Source organism: Triticum urartu, chromosome 2, assembly GCF_003073215.2.
Source record: "Triticum urartu cultivar G1812 chromosome 2, Tu2.1, whole genome shotgun sequence".
NCBI classification, from domain to species: Eukaryota; Viridiplantae; Streptophyta; class Magnoliopsida; order Poales; family Poaceae; genus Triticum; species Triticum urartu.
In genome coordinates, this window is record NC_053023.1 from 75,304,445 (window position 1) to 75,321,833 (window position 17,389).

The 17,389-nt window shown below is 47.5% G+C and overlaps 3 protein-coding genes across 3 annotated transcripts; all 3 read right to left on the bottom strand.

Moving 5' to 3' along the window:
* Positions 1–3,246: 3,246 nt before the first annotated feature.
* LOC125535144 (protein trichome birefringence-like 11) lies at positions 3,247–3,851 on the bottom strand. Its single transcript, XM_048698194.1, has 2 exons — positions 3,733–3,851; positions 3,247–3,650 (listed from the first exon to the last, which is right to left on the bottom strand). Exons 1-2 carry the CDS (start codon positions 3,849–3,851, stop codon positions 3,332–3,334), a joined length of 438 nt encoding a protein of 145 aa, XP_048554151.1. The 3' UTR covers positions 3,247–3,331.
* An 86-nt stretch (positions 3,852–3,937) lies between these two features.
* LOC125535145 (protein trichome birefringence-like 11) lies at positions 3,938–4,933 on the bottom strand. Its single transcript, XM_048698195.1, has 2 exons — positions 4,452–4,933; positions 3,938–4,358 (listed from the first exon to the last, which is right to left on the bottom strand). Exons 1-2 carry the CDS (start codon positions 4,883–4,885, stop codon positions 3,938–3,940), a joined length of 855 nt encoding a protein of 284 aa, XP_048554152.1. The 5' UTR covers positions 4,886–4,933.
* A 1,059-nt stretch (positions 4,934–5,992) lies between these two features.
* Positions 5,993–14,138, bottom strand: LOC125535910 (TVP38/TMEM64 family membrane protein slr0305). The gene is made up of 9 exons (XM_048698978.1): positions 13,631–14,138; positions 12,178–12,239; positions 11,795–11,849; positions 11,578–11,676; positions 11,161–11,247; positions 10,569–10,685; positions 10,051–10,143; positions 6,552–6,582; positions 5,993–6,374 (listed from the first exon to the last, which is right to left on the bottom strand). The coding sequence occupies exons 1-9, from the start codon at positions 13,724–13,726 to the stop codon at positions 6,199–6,201; spliced, it is 816 nt and encodes a 271-aa protein (XP_048554935.1). The 5' UTR covers positions 13,727–14,138; the 3' UTR covers positions 5,993–6,198.
* Between the last annotated feature and the right edge of the window lie 3,251 nt (positions 14,139–17,389).

Genomic DNA, 17,389 nt, shown 5'->3' on the forward strand with positions numbered 1-17,389 from the left:
TACGCACACGCAAGATCATGTGATGCATAGCAACGAGAGGGGAGAGTGTTGTCTACGTACCCACGCAGACCGACTGCGGAAGCGTTGACGCAACGTAGAGGAAGTAGTCGTACGTCTTCACGATCCAACCGATCAAGCACCGAAACTACGGCACCTCCGAGTTCGAGCACACGTTCAGCTCGATGACGATCCTCGGACTCCGATCCAGCAAAGTGTCGGGGAAGAGTTCCATCAGCACGACGGCGTGGTGACGATCTTGATGTACTACAGCAGCAGGGCTTCGCCTAAACTCCGCTACAGTATTATCGAGGACTATGGTGGCTGGGGGCACCGCACACGGCTAAGGAATAGATCACGTGGATCAACTTGTGTGTTTCTGGGGTGCCTCTGCCTCAGTATATAAAGGAGCCAAGGGGGAGGGGGCGCCGGCCAGGAGGAGGGCGCAGGAGGAGTCCTACTCCTTCCGGGAGTAGGACTCCCCCCCCCAATCCTAGTTGGACTAGGATTCCCCGAGGGGGAAAGAGGGAGAGGGGGGCCGGCCACCTCTCCTAGTCCTAATAGGACTAGGGGAGGGGGGAGGCGCACGGCCACCTTGGGCTGCCCCTTTCTCCTTTCCACTAAAGCCCATTAAGGCCCATATGGCTCCCGGGGGGTTCCGGTAACCTCCCGGTACTCGGTAAAATCCCGATTTCACCCGGAACACTTCCGATATCCAAACATAGGCTTCCAATATATCAATCTTTACATCTCGACCATTTCGAGACTCCTCGTCATGTCCGTGATCACATCCGGGACTCCGAACAACCTTCGATACATCAAAATGCATAAACTCATAATATAACTGTCATCGTAACCTTAAGCGTGCGGACCCTACGGGTTCGAGAACAATGTAGACATGACCGAGACATGTCTCCGGTCAATAACCAATAGCGGGACCTGGATGCCCATATTGGCTCCTACATATTCTACGAAGATCTTTATCGGTCAGACCGCATAACAACATACGTTGTTCCCTTTGTCATCGGTATGTTACTTGCCCGAGATTCGATCGTCGGTATCCAATACCTAGTTCAATCTCGTTATCGGCAAGTCTCTTTACTCGTTCCTTAACACATCATCACGCAACTAACATATTAGTTACAATGCTTGCAAGGCTTATGTGATGTGCATTACCGAGAGGGCCCAGAGATACCTCTCCGACAATCGGAGTGACAAATCCTAATCTCGAAATACGCCAACCCAACATCTACCTTTGGAGACACCTGTAATGCTCCTTTTATAATCACCCAGTTACGTTGTGACGTTTGGTAGTACCCAAAGTGTTCCTCCGGTAAACGGGAGTTGCATAATCTCATAGTTATAGGAACATGTATAAGTCATGAAGAAAGCAATAGCAACATACTAAACGATCGGGTGCTAAGCTAATGGAATGGGTCATGTCAATCAGATCATTCAACTAATGATGTGACCTCGTTAATCAAATAACAACTCTTTGTTCATGGTTAGGAAACATAACCATCTTTGATTAACGAGCTAGTCAAGTAGAGGCATACTAGTGACACTCTGTTTGTCTATGTATTCACACATGTATTATGTTTCCGGTTAATACAATTCTAGCATAAATAATAAACATTTATCATGATATAAGGAAATAAATAATAACTTTATTATTGCCTCTAGGGCATATTTCCTTCAGTTTTGCCATGGCAATTACATTTTCATGGGACGATGACAAATGGAGTTCATTGTGATGGCAAATTTATTTTTTATGCATCATGGCATTTCTAGTGCATGGACCATGTCAAATTTTTGGAACAATGGCATGGTGAAATTATTTCTTTTTGCAACATGGCAAATTTAGTTTTATAGCCATGGCAATTTTACCATCTTTTTGCCATGGCAATTTTAGCTTTCTTCTTCAATGGCAATTTTTGCCTTTTTTAAAGCGCCATGCCAAATTAAACTTCTTTTGTTTTGCCATGGCAACTTAACCTTTACATACATGGTAATTTACTTTTTTTGCATACATGGGAACTTTTTTTACTTTTACTTTTATTCATGGCAAATTTAATTCTTTACTTGCCATGGCAAATTAACTTTTACATCCATGGAAAATTTTACTTTTTTATTTGCCATGGCATTTTTCAATCCACATTTTTTTTGTTTCTTCATGTATATAGTAAAATATTATGGCAATAAAATTAGCTATTTATTTTTGCCATGGCAAAATTACCTTAATTGACATGTCAAATTTACCTAAATCGCCATGGCAACTCTTAACTTTTATCGCCATGGCAATTTTTTATTTTTATTTTTGCCATGGCAAATTTACCCAAATCGCCATGGCAAATATTTAACTTTTATTTCCATGGCAAAAAAAAGTTCATTCACTACATAGCATGGCAAATTTTTTGTCGTGTAGGACGGGTTTCCTAGATTATTTTTCATGAGTGTTTTTTTGCCATCTTTTCCAATAAAAATCCATGTACCTGTTACATTTTCCCAAAAAGTTGCCATGTGGTTTAGTGAAAAGTCTCCTAAATTTGCCATCTTTTTCTGAAGAAAAACTTACTAAATTTGCCATGTGTAACCATTTCATTGTAGTTAGCTAGTTTTTTTAAACAAATGTAAATTTATGTTTTGAGATCATGGAAACTTATGTATGAGATCATGGACCATAGCAAATTCCTTTCTTTTCTTTAATTTTCATGATGGAAATTTTATTCTTTAGTGCCATGGCAATTGTATTTGTTAACGATGATAATTTATACTACCACACCATGGCAAATTCCTCGCACATAGTTTTGTGTTCAATTTGTGCATACAATATATGAAAATTTAATTAAAATACCATGACATTTTTTACTATGAATTTTCCATGGTAATGTTTTTTATTTATATGATGGAAATTCCAAGACTATTTTTCTTCTGGGTCATTGCAAGAAAAACAAATTCTTTTTACCCATGGCATTTTTTGTGCTTTTAAAGTTGATCACATTTTTTTTCATAGCACAGGAAAAATATGGGCTTTAATCTGGCACAGCAAAAAAAATATTAGGCTTTTTTTGATACCGAGCTGTAGGGTCGACGGGGAGGGGCGTTCGCGTTGGGGGGCTCTCCACCCGAACGGATTCGTTCGCATCGATCTCTCCTCCAGTACGAACGAGTCGTTCGGGTTGGGGGTCTCCCAGCCTGAACGTTCGAGTTAATGGCGTCCCAAACTTATTAATGTATTACTTTGTAAATTCTAGGTGAATAATTACTCCTTTTCGAAAAGAAACAAAAAATCCAAATGCGAAGTAAATGTACATACACACTGTCAAGAGAACGTCTAAGAAAACCTGGCGAGAACCATGGCGTAGAGGAGCTCGTTCCACGCGTCGGGCAGACCGGGCAGGCACCAGTGGCTGCAGTCCTCCCTCTGCCCCACCGGCATCCTCGCCGACGGCTCCACATTGTACACCGCCGGGTGGCCGTCCCTCCTGTGCGCCGTCATCAGCGTCACGTTCATCACACGCAGGTCCCTCACCACGGCCGATTCCGGTCCCCCAAACGCCGGCTGCAGCATTCCCGGCCACCGGCCCAGCGAGATTCGCGTCATGTTCAGCTCCGGCAGCGTCTCCTTGCCGCAGCTCCCGCCATTTGTGCCCCTGCACATTAACAAGCAAATTACTTATCTGTGCAAATCATGGTTCATGGCTGAAATTCACAAGACCAACGGAGGAAACCTGCCTATTGTGCGCCGGCGAGTAGGTTCTGAACACGGCCAGGGTCTTGCTGCCGTCCACCTCCTTCTGGACCCATTCGTGCACTGTGTCCATGGCTCTCTGGTAGGCCGCCTCCACGCTCATGTCCAGCCTCAGCCTCTTGCCTTCCTGGAAGTAGCAATGCCTGGCACAGCAAGGTCAAGCCATGGAACCCGAGCAAACATTTCAAGCTATATCCATAAAATTAAATATGCATACAGCTGCTGGAGCCGGTCGTGGTTCCACCAGTGGCCGGAGTTGAAGACGAGCACGTCGGCGCCCTTCCACAGGTGCGCCCTGGAGTCCATGGCGCGGAGCTGGAGCGTGGAGCGGACGTGCCTGGGCGCGCGGCGGGGGCGGCCGCCGCGCCGGACCAGGTACGGCGACCGGTAGTGCTCCACCGTGAGGTTGTGGCGGAGGAACCGGAAGGAGAGGAAGCCCTTGTGCTTGGTGATGGGGCTCCCGTGCTCCTCGCGCACCGAGGCCCCGGCGTCGGCGACGGCCGAGGAGAGCATGCAGAGCATCGACTCCCACTGGTTGCGCCCGATGGAGTCGCCGACGAACACCAGCCGGCGGTTCCGGAGCACCTCCAGCAGCTTCTCGGCGTCGAACCTGCAAGTGATCGACGAGCAATGTGTGTTAATTAACAGATCAAAAAGAGTGCAGTTCCGTCCATGACACCATGCATGCCGCCATGGTGCAGACCTCGGGAGCTCGCAGTGCCTCGGCCGCCACCTCCACCGGGCGTACCCGTCGTCCGGCCGGCCGTTCTCCCGGCACCGGAACCCCACGTCGACGAACGGGCACTCCCTCGAGTCGTAGAGAGGGGCCACGCCCGCTTCCTCGCGCACCCACTCGCCGTCGGTTAGCATGCCGTCGTGATCAGCGTCGCCGCAGTGCCCGCGGCCGTTGTCGACGGCAGCGTCTCCGTCCGTCGTCACGACGACAGCGCCGGTGCTCGCCCTCACGACCACGCTGACCTCTCCGGCGGAGAGCCTGGCGGCCCCGAAGCCCGAGGAGAGGGTGGCGGCGAGGAGCAGCGAGGCGGCGGAGAGGAGGACGCAGGAGCTCCAGAGCACGGCGTGGTCGCCGCTGAGCTGCCTCGCCCGCCTCCTCGCGCTCGCCATCTCCATGACCATGGCGCGCTCTCCTCCCCGCTGCCGCTCGAGACTTGGCCGTGTCTGCGTGGCATGTCACGTAGTAGTGGCACGTAGTGTAGAGGATCGATCGCTTGGGTTTGATCGCTTGCTGGCGTGGAAAATCTGCTCTTGTTGTTTCTTGTGTTTTGAGAACGGTTGCTTTCCCTGAAACAAAGTGAGGAAGGAAGAGAGAACGGTTGCTTTGTTGTTCGGTTGCTCCTGGATTCAGTGGAGGAACCGACGCTGGTAGTGGAGGAAACTTGGCGGAGTGCGTTCCGGTTGCGGAGAGCCCGAAGAAGCGATGGCGGGGTGCCGTTGGAAGTATTTGCGCCGTGGCGTATATATACCTGGGGTTTGTGTGACACTGCCATTTGTGAGCACATGTCAGAAGAGATGAGATATGCTCGTACTACGGAGTACATGCCAGCCACGCCGGCAGCTAGCTCCGCTGCCCGGTCGGGAGCGCATGCACGATGGAGCCTCCGGCCTCGCCGTGCCCGGCCCTCACACCACGCCGGTCGCGATGCCTTCGCCCGGAGAAGGCAAGGGGGCTGGTGACGGGCGCCCGCGTGCTAGATATGACGATATCGATCGCCAGGAGTCTGGCCGCTCTCATCGGCCGGCCACCCTGCACCAGGCAGAGAGCTGGTGTGGCCGCAAAGCCGTGCACATGCTCAAGCCGTGTCTTTGGCTTCCTGATTGAAAAACTATTCGACTGCCAAAGTGCCAATCATCATGTTTCGTCGTGTTATAGTAGCCTCGTCTCGTGTTTAAGCATGAACAAGTTGGTCCAAAATCACTCAGGTTCGTCTCGCTAGTCTCCACTTCCTCACCCAACCCTGCTATCACTGTCCCTCTACATCCATTCGCACCACAATGTTCGCACCTGTATGAGCTAAATACCTCATCGGGAGTAGGAGCGAGTACAACACTTTTTGGCTACTCCCGCCATTTGACGTTTTAGACAGCTGATTTTGAACTGTTTTGCAAGCTGTCTGAACTATCTAAAACGTCTTATAAAAGTGAACAGGGGGAGTATTGATGATAATCAAGCTCTGGAGCTTGAACGCGTCAATATAAGAAAGTACAGCTACAATTGTGACGGCATCAACAATAAGAGTCGCAGCACGTGGATTAAAACAAAAAGGAAACAATGTATACTGTAGTATCACCTATCAGTCAATCTCCCTCTCTTTTTCCCCCTTCCTTTTTAACCTTTTAACACCCATGTCTTCCTTAAACCAGAACTAATATAAGGAGTACAACGCTACAGATCCCACAGAATGTACATGTAAAGTTGTAAGCAACAGGTTTTACTTCTCGTGATCTTCGTTCGAGGTGTCAATCCTGATTACAAGAGGTTGATGCAGATCCGAGGGAGAGGCCGCCACCGGAAGCTGCGGGGCTCCTAGATCCGCCTCCCCATTCTCTGCCAGCGCCTTGTCCAGAGCAGATTTTGCGACTCTTGTGACGCATACAATCAAGAGAACTGCAGCATGGCACAAGGAAAATCATCAGCATATACTTGCAATTAGTAGTGTTGTCAATTTTCAAGGCATCAAGAATGAGTAAAACAAAATGAAAATCACATGCGACTCAAAAGACAATTTTAAATGTAAGCACCAGTAGAGTGACAACAAAGAATAACGGAGGAACTGGCACTTACTGGACATTGCAAAGCCAGAAATTATGAGAACCTGTGAAGAACAAAGAAGTCGTTAAAAGCTGTGTATAACAGTGGCACCTACTTTTAAAAACGATCAAACAACTTTAAGGACATCAACTTTAGACGACTGCTTTTTAGTGCTACCAGGAAATACCAAGCATATTTTCCTAGCATACATACACCAATATGCCACTACAACATACTTGTGGATTGTGATGAAATTTGCATCGTTGAAAATAACTCTGGAACTTGATAGATCATGCTCATGCATGCAACTTAAGTTTTTGCAAAAGCCTGACCAGACATCAAAAGAAGCCAAATCCTATATACTTAAGAAGTTCACCCCAACTACTTGATTTATCTTGACATGCAGCCTATCCACCTCAGCAGCCTTGCCACATCAGCAACTCTATTTTTTTCTAGCTAATGCCATGTGTTGCATTTAGTTACACAAGTGGGATTTAATTTTCATTAGTACGCAACCAGCCTTGGTCACTGGAACATAAGCGACCTGCCGTTTCCTCTTCGTAACAGAAGCCCACTAGAACAGAACAGCCCACATCCATCATATCCCACCTCCACGCAGATCTCATCCTCTCCCACAACCAGCGTTGTTTCCCCTTTATCTTCTTCTCCTCTGTACGGCTCCACTCAGGAAACAAATCACCATATTCATCTCCGCGTCAGCCGTTGCACAGCTACGGGAAGATCCTCGCCTTCAGAAGCGCCAGGGGTGCTGATGGCGTCGTACCGCTGCCGGACAAGCCTTCGTTGGTCGTCGCCGGCAGAGCTGCACGCGGCTGCCGATCGGTCCACGTGATCACCGCCCTTAAATTGATTCTTGCTGCAGATGAATCGAGCCCCGCAAGCTACGCTGGACCAAACCCCGTGCCCCGATGTCCACCAAAGCTCCCGATGAGTCACATGCGCCACCATCGGTGTCCTCCTCCAACATCGCCTGCACCAAAGGTGGATGGATCTCCTTCCTCTTATATGTCCTCCGATCTGAGCAATTATTTTGATTTATAGCTTTGTTTGGGTGCTCTGAGTTGGGTGTTGTAGGAAGCCTTTTTCTGAAGAACATCCCTCCTACTCCTTCCTTGGCCATGGTCTCATGGTTGTCACCGGAGAGACAGACGCTGCTGCCGGTGCGGTGGGTTCCTGACTTCCAGGTGGGTACCATCGCCTCCATTGACTCCCCGCTCTCCTTGTAGTATATTTATGGTGATTTAACTATTGATTTTCATAGAATAATTTTGGTGTTTTTCAGTGCTATGCATTCTCTTTTGATGTGCTAAAATGTTATGCAGCTACTAGATTTGACTGATTCTGATAATATTGTGAATATATTCATTGTTTCATTGAATTTTTGCAACTTTGATGTGCGCTCATATGGCACCCGTTGTAAGTATTTCAATCTATTTTTCCTCGAGATCTTATGCGTACACACAAAAAGGGGAACTGAAGTCACTGAAACCACTAGCAAGAAAAAAGAAGTTGCTGAAATTTTGCAACTATTTCCGTTTCTTCATGCTTCCGGTGGACAGATTATAAAACATCACGTGCTACCTGGTAAACGAAGTAAATCAATCAATTTTGAAGTGACATGATACTTAGTGGTGTCTAACTCTGAACCATTTTCTAATTTTCCTTTTCTTCCTGAAGATTACATCCCACACGTGCAACAGTTTGAAGGTATATGTAAGTTTATGTTTCTAAGGCAAGTCATATACATGTTTTACCGGTAATCATCATGGCTCGCTTCCTTTCTTCGCTGGAATTCCACAATAATTAGTTCCTCTATACAAGTGTTCCAGGTAGATTTAAGTAAAGAGAATATACCATGGATGCATAAAATTGATTATTCTGGAGTTTCATCATTTGCATGGTCGAGGGCAGATCTCTGAAACTGAGAACATTGTTCCAGAAATCATGTACTTATTTTGTGAGAACTGAAAATATGATAATTATGGCCTCTTAAGACAAAGATTCAAGTTTCGACACTCATGTGCTACTTTAGCTCATTTTATTTGCTTACTCACACTCAAGAGTTCCCTGAAGGTGTCACAAGCTCACTTAAAGTTCACAAAATTTAGGTTGTCTGATTCACAAGATGACAAATAAAAGAGGTATGGGGTTATGATTCTTCTGCAAAGTATATTTCTCCCTATTGGTATTTCATTTGCTTAATTTGTATTTTGATTATGATTCTCATGGAGTACTCTCACCATCCGATGAACGCGTGTCTAGCAGTAGTAACAGCCGGTTGAAGCATCGGCTTGGTAAGGAGAAGGAGAACTATTATGGCAACGGGATTCACACATCTACAATGCAGTCAGCTATGGCAGAAAAGATACCGGTGTAATGACTATTTAGGTAACACCAGAGATCCCAAAACAATTAAGGCCTGCAAACATTCTATCAATGCTCTAATTTTCCCTGGTGCATTGTGTTTGCACAGAACATAAAATTTTATTAACCATGTTACCAGACCATTCATGAAGACAATGCTATCATCCTGTTGATGCAACTTCTGTTCTTTCATTCCTTTTTTGGGTTCACATTTGCACATACCTTACTATCGTGCATTGCTGAAGATGTCCTTTGAATTTACTTTGTAAACGTGCAGAAGTGTTCTTTGATGAATGATGCTGTATGTAAATAGTTACACATACTAAGAAATTTGACTTTTTAGAGAAAAATATCTACCCTTACTAAGTTACTACGCAATATTTTAATTATGTTCTCTCTTTTTCACTCTGGCTCAAGTGTCGACTACAAATTCTGCTGTTGAAAAATTGTTGGGAAGCGCACTTCACTACGCATTTGATGTGGTATGTTTAGAAGGATAAACCTTACGATTCTGTCATGACTAATAACATTTGTTTACCCCCTGTTGTTGGATGGATCAAAGTAAATGTACATGGAAGTTTTGATGGAGAGTTTGCACAATGAAGACTCAAGTTACAGCTAGATGGTGATGTTTTAGTTGAAGCTTGAAGGTTTGGTCTGCGGGTAAATGACCATATACATCTAATTTGATTGTTCGTCTATTCTTCAAACTTTGAATGATAAATGGTACGAGGATCGATCTTGCCTAAGTGCATATGGACCACTACAGCCATATCATTCTGAAGTATGGTTGTCAACAGAGAATCATTTATTCATTATCGTGATGGTCCTTTTAGCAGAGTTGTTTTTGCGGAGTAAACTATCTATTTAGGCAATAGTTCCCGCAGCAACGCGCGGGGAATCATCTAGTGCAAACAAAGTGTATACTACAAAATTGCTATGAATAAATTTCACTGATCTAAATTCTGCACATAAACATCACATGGCTCATGACCAAGCATGAATGATCGAAAAGGAACCTGGAAGAAACCCAAGCCATACAACAGAGGAAACGTCAACAATAATTATGGACTCTATTTTCTATGACAAACATGATACCTACTCCAAAAAATAACACATGAAAATGCTATAATACTCAATTGCTCACCCATCTGGTAGTGGAGATCTCACTCCATCCATGTGTCACATCTGATAGATCTTTTAGTGTTGTTCCCACATATACCAAGGCGAGAGTGATTGGCTGGCAAAAGAATAAATATGATTAGCAACAAAGCTCACAAACACCTGATAGTTTAAGATCAGCACTTTTAGTTAAAGGCAACAAAACATGCAAGTTAGCAGAGCAGATGTAGTATCATGTTACATGTGACCACGTTTTGTGCGGAGATATAGTAATATGCTGAATTACTGATTAAGAAACTGCGGAATCGAACACGAATTTCTGAAAATAATTATGTCTACTCATACAACAGTGCACGAAGCAGAAAATAACACAAAGCCTGATGGTGAATGCATTGTCACAAGACAAGGTTGCTGATGGTAACAATGTGAGGTTTCATTAGGTCAACTGGCCAACCAGTCTGTGCCGGCACCCTGGCCCACAGTATTACAAGACTAGACACATAACTGAAAATTAGACAATGAAGAGAAGAACTTGAAGCATACCATCATTCCCAGCCAAGAAGCCAGCATGTATTCCACAATGCCAACAGGAGTGACAGACAACAGGTAGTTCAACATGTTAAATGGAAGTAAAGGTACAAGCCGTAGTAGCAACACGATCTGTGAACAAAAATATGAAAAGTGTAACATAATTAGGTTTATTGTGATATGCACGAGAATTCCAATAACTTATATTGAAACACGACAAGTTAAAACTGTAAAACAGTCACCAAAATAGCAAAATTGTAGGGTAAGAACCAGCACAAAAAAGACACATATATTGATACACGCACGAGTTAAAACGAAAATAAGTCCTTGGGCATTCGTAAATTGTGGGGTAAGAACCAGCACCGAAAAACCACAAAATCACATAAATTACCCCAACAAAATCATAAAAACAAGACAATATGCTTTCCTTGATAATTATATGTCGGAAATCTCCGGTTTCTAGTACCACTTTTGGACATTATTCATAGCAATAGTCTTAATTTTTAAAATTTTAACAATCATGTGGAACTGAAACATTTGCAGAACATTTGGAAGTTATTGTGTTTTCACATCACACAGCTATAACATCCAATCCGCAAGAAGTTACCTTGAAGCCAGACCTTTGGATGGCTATAGCTACTGCTTGAAACTTGGGGTAATCTTTGCATTTGGAGAGAACATACGGCCTTCCAATCTGCAAGTCATATGGAACTATGAGATATAAACATTAAGTAATGCAAACGTGCCATTAAAGATGAAACTAAGAGGCAGAAATTAAAGTTTCTGCAGACCAGGGGAGCATACCTATACGTATTGAGCTAGCCATGTGTATTTTGTCATACTATCTTATGTAATTACAGTTGATAAAGAAAAAGAAAATGCAACATATAGGTTCAACAATATATGAGAGAACATTGTCAGGAAGACAGAATTGCAGTTAATCGGCGACTGGTTCTTGAGCAGTGCATTTGTTATCTGTGACAACATGCAATTTGCGTATAAGAGTATTATCGTTCATTCTTACCGTTCTACCAAGCAAAAATGCAGCAGTTGCACCAATTGTTGCTCCAATAGAATCAGCAACAAACCCAACGGGCAGGCCAAATAGATAACCACCTCCAAGCTAAACAAGAAGAGAATGCACACCAATCAACCAATTAATACTGTCAAATAAAGAGGAGGGCATAACAAACGAAAGTTGCAAGAAGTGACTGCTAACAGAAAATCCGGTTCGCGCTTACTGTGAGTATTGAGGCTGGAACAGCTAAGACCGTCAAAGGGATGTAAGCAAGGGCCCTGCAATGTACAACATGGCAATTATGAACAATATATCTCAAAATATTCTTTCAAATATGAAACTGAAATTTTGATTTTGAGCAACAGCTGTGTAAACCACCCTCCTTGTTTGTGCGTAAGTGTGGTGTGTGGTGTAAGCCTCGAGTTCTTTCAGGGTTGTGCTGGAAAATTGGTCGACTCAAAGGGTGCTAGGAAGGTGGCCACGAGTGAGGAGTGCGAAAATGGAATACCTAAGTAGTGAGTGTAGTAGGGAGGAGTGGAGGACATTGTATTCAGTTGAATTCACCATGCCAATACAGTTATGTAACAGAGGGGAAAGATTACTTACAATACCAAAGGACCCCATGCACCCAGGTTCTCTTTGATCCAAAGAAGAAAATCCTTCAAAATCTGTTAGTGTCATACAGAGACTCATCATGAATAAAATGAGAAGATTAAGTATTTGAAGCAAAACATGTATGTTGTGTTAAGGAAAAACATTAAACTGTGGCATCTAGTAGAAAGATAAACAAAGAATGAAAGAATGAGAAAAATGCTTAGAACTGTAGTCCTAGGGTAATAATATGTAAAGATCCATGGATTAACAAATATTGGAGGATATGGGATTATGGTCGAAATAAGACGCAATAGGCTAAAGGAGAAATTTTAGACACAGATTAGATTTAATTTCAATAATTCTAGAGAAAGTGAAATCTGAAGCCTATCACTGATACTTAATTGACAGAGATCTCAAACAATAGACGGTTTTGTTCCATAAACAAAGGCTAACATTATCAAATGGAAGTACGAAAGCCAACAGGACCATTAACCTGCATACTTTTCCTCTCAAATTACCAATCTAACTCAACATGCCATCATATCTGATAATATGAAGACTAAGCAAACGGTTCTTTGAAAGGACAAATGTGATAGTATGAGAAAGTTCTGCCGTATTAAGTGGCCTATTAGAACTAGCATTAGAAGAATTAACTAATTAAAACATGGGGAAAAGGTATCTACGGAAATGGTTTCGCATTGAAAATTATAATCCTGACTCTGCTTTGAAATTACGCTATGAATTCCACTACGGAAAAGGAGAACATTAAAGACTGCTATAGAAGTGTATAAACATATCAAACTACATTCTATATTGCTATTATTTGGAGAAGGATCCACTCGAATAGATTATAACAAATGGATACCAGTGTCCTTGTGAAAGGAACCCTTACAGCCCTAACATTTGCATGTAATTACCAATTCCGTCGTACAATACTTACTAGATGGGTGAACAGACAGTAACGGGTACAGATTTTTTTAGAGCCTTGATAGAACACATGTTACATCGTCAAATGCTTTGCAAAATAGTATTTACATAGATGAGATAATTTCTTCCTACAAATTATTTCACTGATTAGGTCACACTATCGTCTATACTGGAACACAATGAACAGTCTACTCTATACAAGCCTACATTTCTAACGATCTGAGCTTATGACCGCATGACAGCAGCCGATGACTACATTTGCTAGGAAACTTTCAGCCATACAACACAATGCCATACCAAAAGTTCTATTTCCGCAAAACCACCATGACGAAACTAAGGGTAATCGATGGGTGGAATACATCTAATCAGGAGCCAGGACAGAGCTACATTTCGGCAACCCAGAGGACTTCTCCCGCGCCCCACTACAGCACGCATGTCGTAAGCGGTACACAAAGCAGACGCCCTAACGTCATCACATCTTATCATCGGTAGCAGGGTCCGAATCAGGCCGGCGATGGGGAGGGGACGAGGCGCGCACCTTCTCGACGGGGAGCGTGAAGAGCGCGACGCCGGCGGCCGTGAGCAGGGCGGCGCCGACGGCGAGGCGGAGGGCCGAGGGCCACGAGAACGCCATGGACGCGAGCAGCCTCCGCCGCCAGGGCCTGAGCCTGCAGTCCTCCCCCTCGCCGCCCTCGTCCGCGCCGTCCGCCCAGCCCCCCGCCCGCCCCCGCGCCCGCAGCCCCACCGCCGCTCCTGCCAGATTCCCCAGATCTGCCTCCCGCCCCGCCTCGGCCGCACCCCCGCCTCCCGCGCTGCCTCGCCTCGCCTCGCCCTCGCCTCCGCTCGTCCCGCCGCGTCAACTCATCCGACACCTGGTGCGCTGCGCTCGCCCGCGGGGGGTGGAGGGAGGGGATGCGGATGGGGACGGGGAGAGATCTGGGGCGAGGGCCGAGCACGCGTCCCGCGCGTTGCGTTGCGTGGCGTGTTGCCTCAGAGCTTCGTTTTTTTTTCTCGCTGATGGGGGAGCGGGGGGGGGGGGGGGGGGGGGGGGGGGGGGAAGGTGCTGTCGCTCGCACGCTTGGCTTTGCTTCCAGTCCTTCCACCAACCGGCTCCGGCCTCGCCGCCCACCGCACCGACGGATGTGACGCGTGTGCGGCTGCGGCGGTGTGATCCGGCGCTCTTCTCCTCTCTCTTTTTTCGTTTTATTTATTATTTTATTATTACTTCGCGGGGAGGCACGGTGTGTAAGGCCAACTCCACCGCGCGACCCCAAACGGACGTCCGTTTTAGCTGGATTTTGTCCCTTTGAAACGCTGATGGGTTCGCCTGTGTCCGCCTTTGTCAGATGGGTCATGCGTGCGCGCACCGCGCGGCCGCACCCCAAATCGTGTCCGGGGTGGACGTGAATAAAAGAAATATTAAAACTAAAACGAAATAACTAAAAAACTAAATAAACACATTTTAAAAAAACATAAAATATATATAGGGGGCGGCCACAATACGGCCCAGTTTCCACGGCCACTTAAAAGGCCTAGTTTTCATAATTAACATATAAAACAAAATAAAAAAAACGTCTCCGCCTCCCGCACGCTCCTGCCGCGCCCGTCGGTGCCGTGGCCGTCGCTGTCTTCACTGGCCGCCGGTGTCGTCGTCGTCGCTGACGAGGTCGACGTAGTCCGGCGGCGTCCAGAGGTGGGCCGGAGGTGCGTGGTGGACGGGGGCCGGCTGGACGGCCGGAGGTGCCTGCACCACCTCCTCCGGTGGCGAGGCCTCCCGCTCCGGTGACCGCGGCGGAGTGGGGCACCAGTTCACGCCCACTCCGGCGGCCATCTCCGGAACAGTGCAGGACCAGCCCCACTCCTGGCCCAGCAACTGCTCGAACGCGGCCGGCGGGTCATCCCTCCTCTCCTCCTTGACGGGGAAGGCGACGTCCCCGGCGGCAGAGAGGGCCATGGCCTCCTCCAGGCCGTCCCACTGCCGCTCGTCGTGCGTGTTCATGGAATCGTCCATGACACACTGCAGGAGACGGGCCTCCTCCTCCGCTGTCATGCGAGGAGGGGGAGGGGGCGACGGAGACGGGGAAGGCGACGGCGTGGGCGTCAGGCCACGCACCTGCGTACGCCCGCGCGGCTCTGCACGTGGCCTCCGCGGCCCCGACACGGTGTCGGCGAAGTAGGACGCACGCCGCACGTCGTGCTCGTCCTGGAGCCATGTGTCCCAGAGCGGCGAGTCGGGGCGTACCTGTGGTCGTAGTACAGGTCGTCAGGGAGGAGGCGGCGGCGGCGGTTGATCTCATCGCGCCGTGCACGGCCGGTCGCCGGCACTGGCGGGATGGGCACCCGGTCCGCGGAGAGATGCCACCCGTTGGGGAGGTGGGCGTCGCTCCACGAGACCGGCGTCCTCGTCTCCCAGTATCTCCGGCACACGTCCGCGTTAATGTACTTACGGTCGCGCTCGCCGGAGGGCCTAGGGGCAATGGTGAAGGGGGCCGGCGCGGGGGCTCGACGGGAGGAGTGCGGCGGTGGTGCGGGGGCCCGACGGGAGGAGCGCGGCGGAGACGCGGGCTCCTCCTTCTTCACGGAGCCACGGCGGCGCCCCGAGGAGGAGCCGGCCTCGCGGTCGTGCTTCCCCTTGCCGTTCCAGAATCCCATGGCGAGGTGGGCGGCCGGCGAGCTCGACGAGGAGCGGGCTAGGGTTTCGGGGCTGTCGGGGTTCGAGGAGGCCGCTGGGTGACGTGGGGCAGTGTGAACGACGACCCGTCCACGCTTCCCACTTAAAGAAGGACGGCGACCGCTCGACGTGCGGATGACAGGTGGGGCCGCCCGCTCGTGCGCATTAAAGTGGGTGGGTGGAAGGTGGGCGGCCGCCTGCCACGCGTTCCCGACGCGGACGAGCGCGCGTCCGTTTGGTATCCGCCGCGACCCAAACCAGACGCAAGTTTGCGCTCGAAATGGGTCGGCCCGGATACAAAACGGACAAGATGGGTCCGGGCCGTCGTGCGCTGGGCCGCCTCCTTTGTTCGTTTTACCCCAAACGGACGGGACCGGACAGGATATGGTCGCACGGTGGAGTTGGTCTAAATCCGGTCCCGGCTGGGGAGGGCCGAGGGCGGGACCAGACTGAATTGTCACCACGATCCACTTTTATGAGCTCCATCTACTTTTCATTCATCTTGTACTAGTAGTACAAACTTGCAAGCTGCACTTTCTCCGAATGTTTCCATGCAAAAGCTGATTCTTGTCCATTAATTAAATTAAAGAGTGATCCCGCGTTTGGTTGGCATTTAGTCAATATACTATGGAAAGGATCCGTTGATATGTCGCGATCTAAATTGTTTTGTTAGAAAAATTAGTGATCAATTCATCATATGTCAAGGAAAGGAATAACAAAAATAACAAAAATTGCATGTACTCCCTCCGTTTCGAATTACTTGTCTAGAGACCTGTTAAGGCACCACTGAAATTCGGAACGGAGGGAGTAGGTCTCTAGACAACCTAGCAACGAGCCAGCGACTAGTATCTAGATACATCCATACATGCGACAAGTAATTCGGAACCGAGGAAGTAGGTCTCTAGACAACCTAGCAACGAGCCAACGACTACAAGCCCTGGCGTGCGCCCAAGGTACGTCACCGTCATCGCCCCTCTCTTATCCAAGCGGGTCAAACCCTGTTATAGTAAACAGTCGAAAAGTCGTCGTGCTAGGGATCCGTAAGACCAAACACATCGAAGCAGCAACCGCCACTAATGAAGAGAAGCATATGTTGAAAGAATCCAACATGTAGACACAAGAACGAAGACTGGATCCACAAAAGGACCAACACCGGTCAAATCCCACGACATCCGCCAGATACCTTCACACACCCTCCGATGATGCTAAACGCGCCGCTAGGACGGGGGCTAGGCGGGAGGACTTTATCCCATCTTTAGTGCGTCATCGCCTTCTCGTCTTCTTGAACAGGACACAAACCCTGATCGACCTAAAAAAATACCTAAAAATGAAGCAGGAACCCTCCCACCGGCAACGGACAGGGTCCATCGTACCTCCATAGTCCTAAGGCCACCGAAGACGAGGCGGACTAGTGACATCATCAACGGGAGGCGGAGAAACCCTAGTCACGTTGCTCGTAACAAAAGGAGGCGAAGGTGACGCGTCATGGTTAGTTGCAGTAACTCCTTCATTGAATAAAGCTTTTACTTTTCTCTAAACTCTGTCCAAACTATAACCACAGAGATCGGAGATATCAATAATAACCTTCCCACAATCCCGGGTGTCCTCTTCATTGCAATATTTATA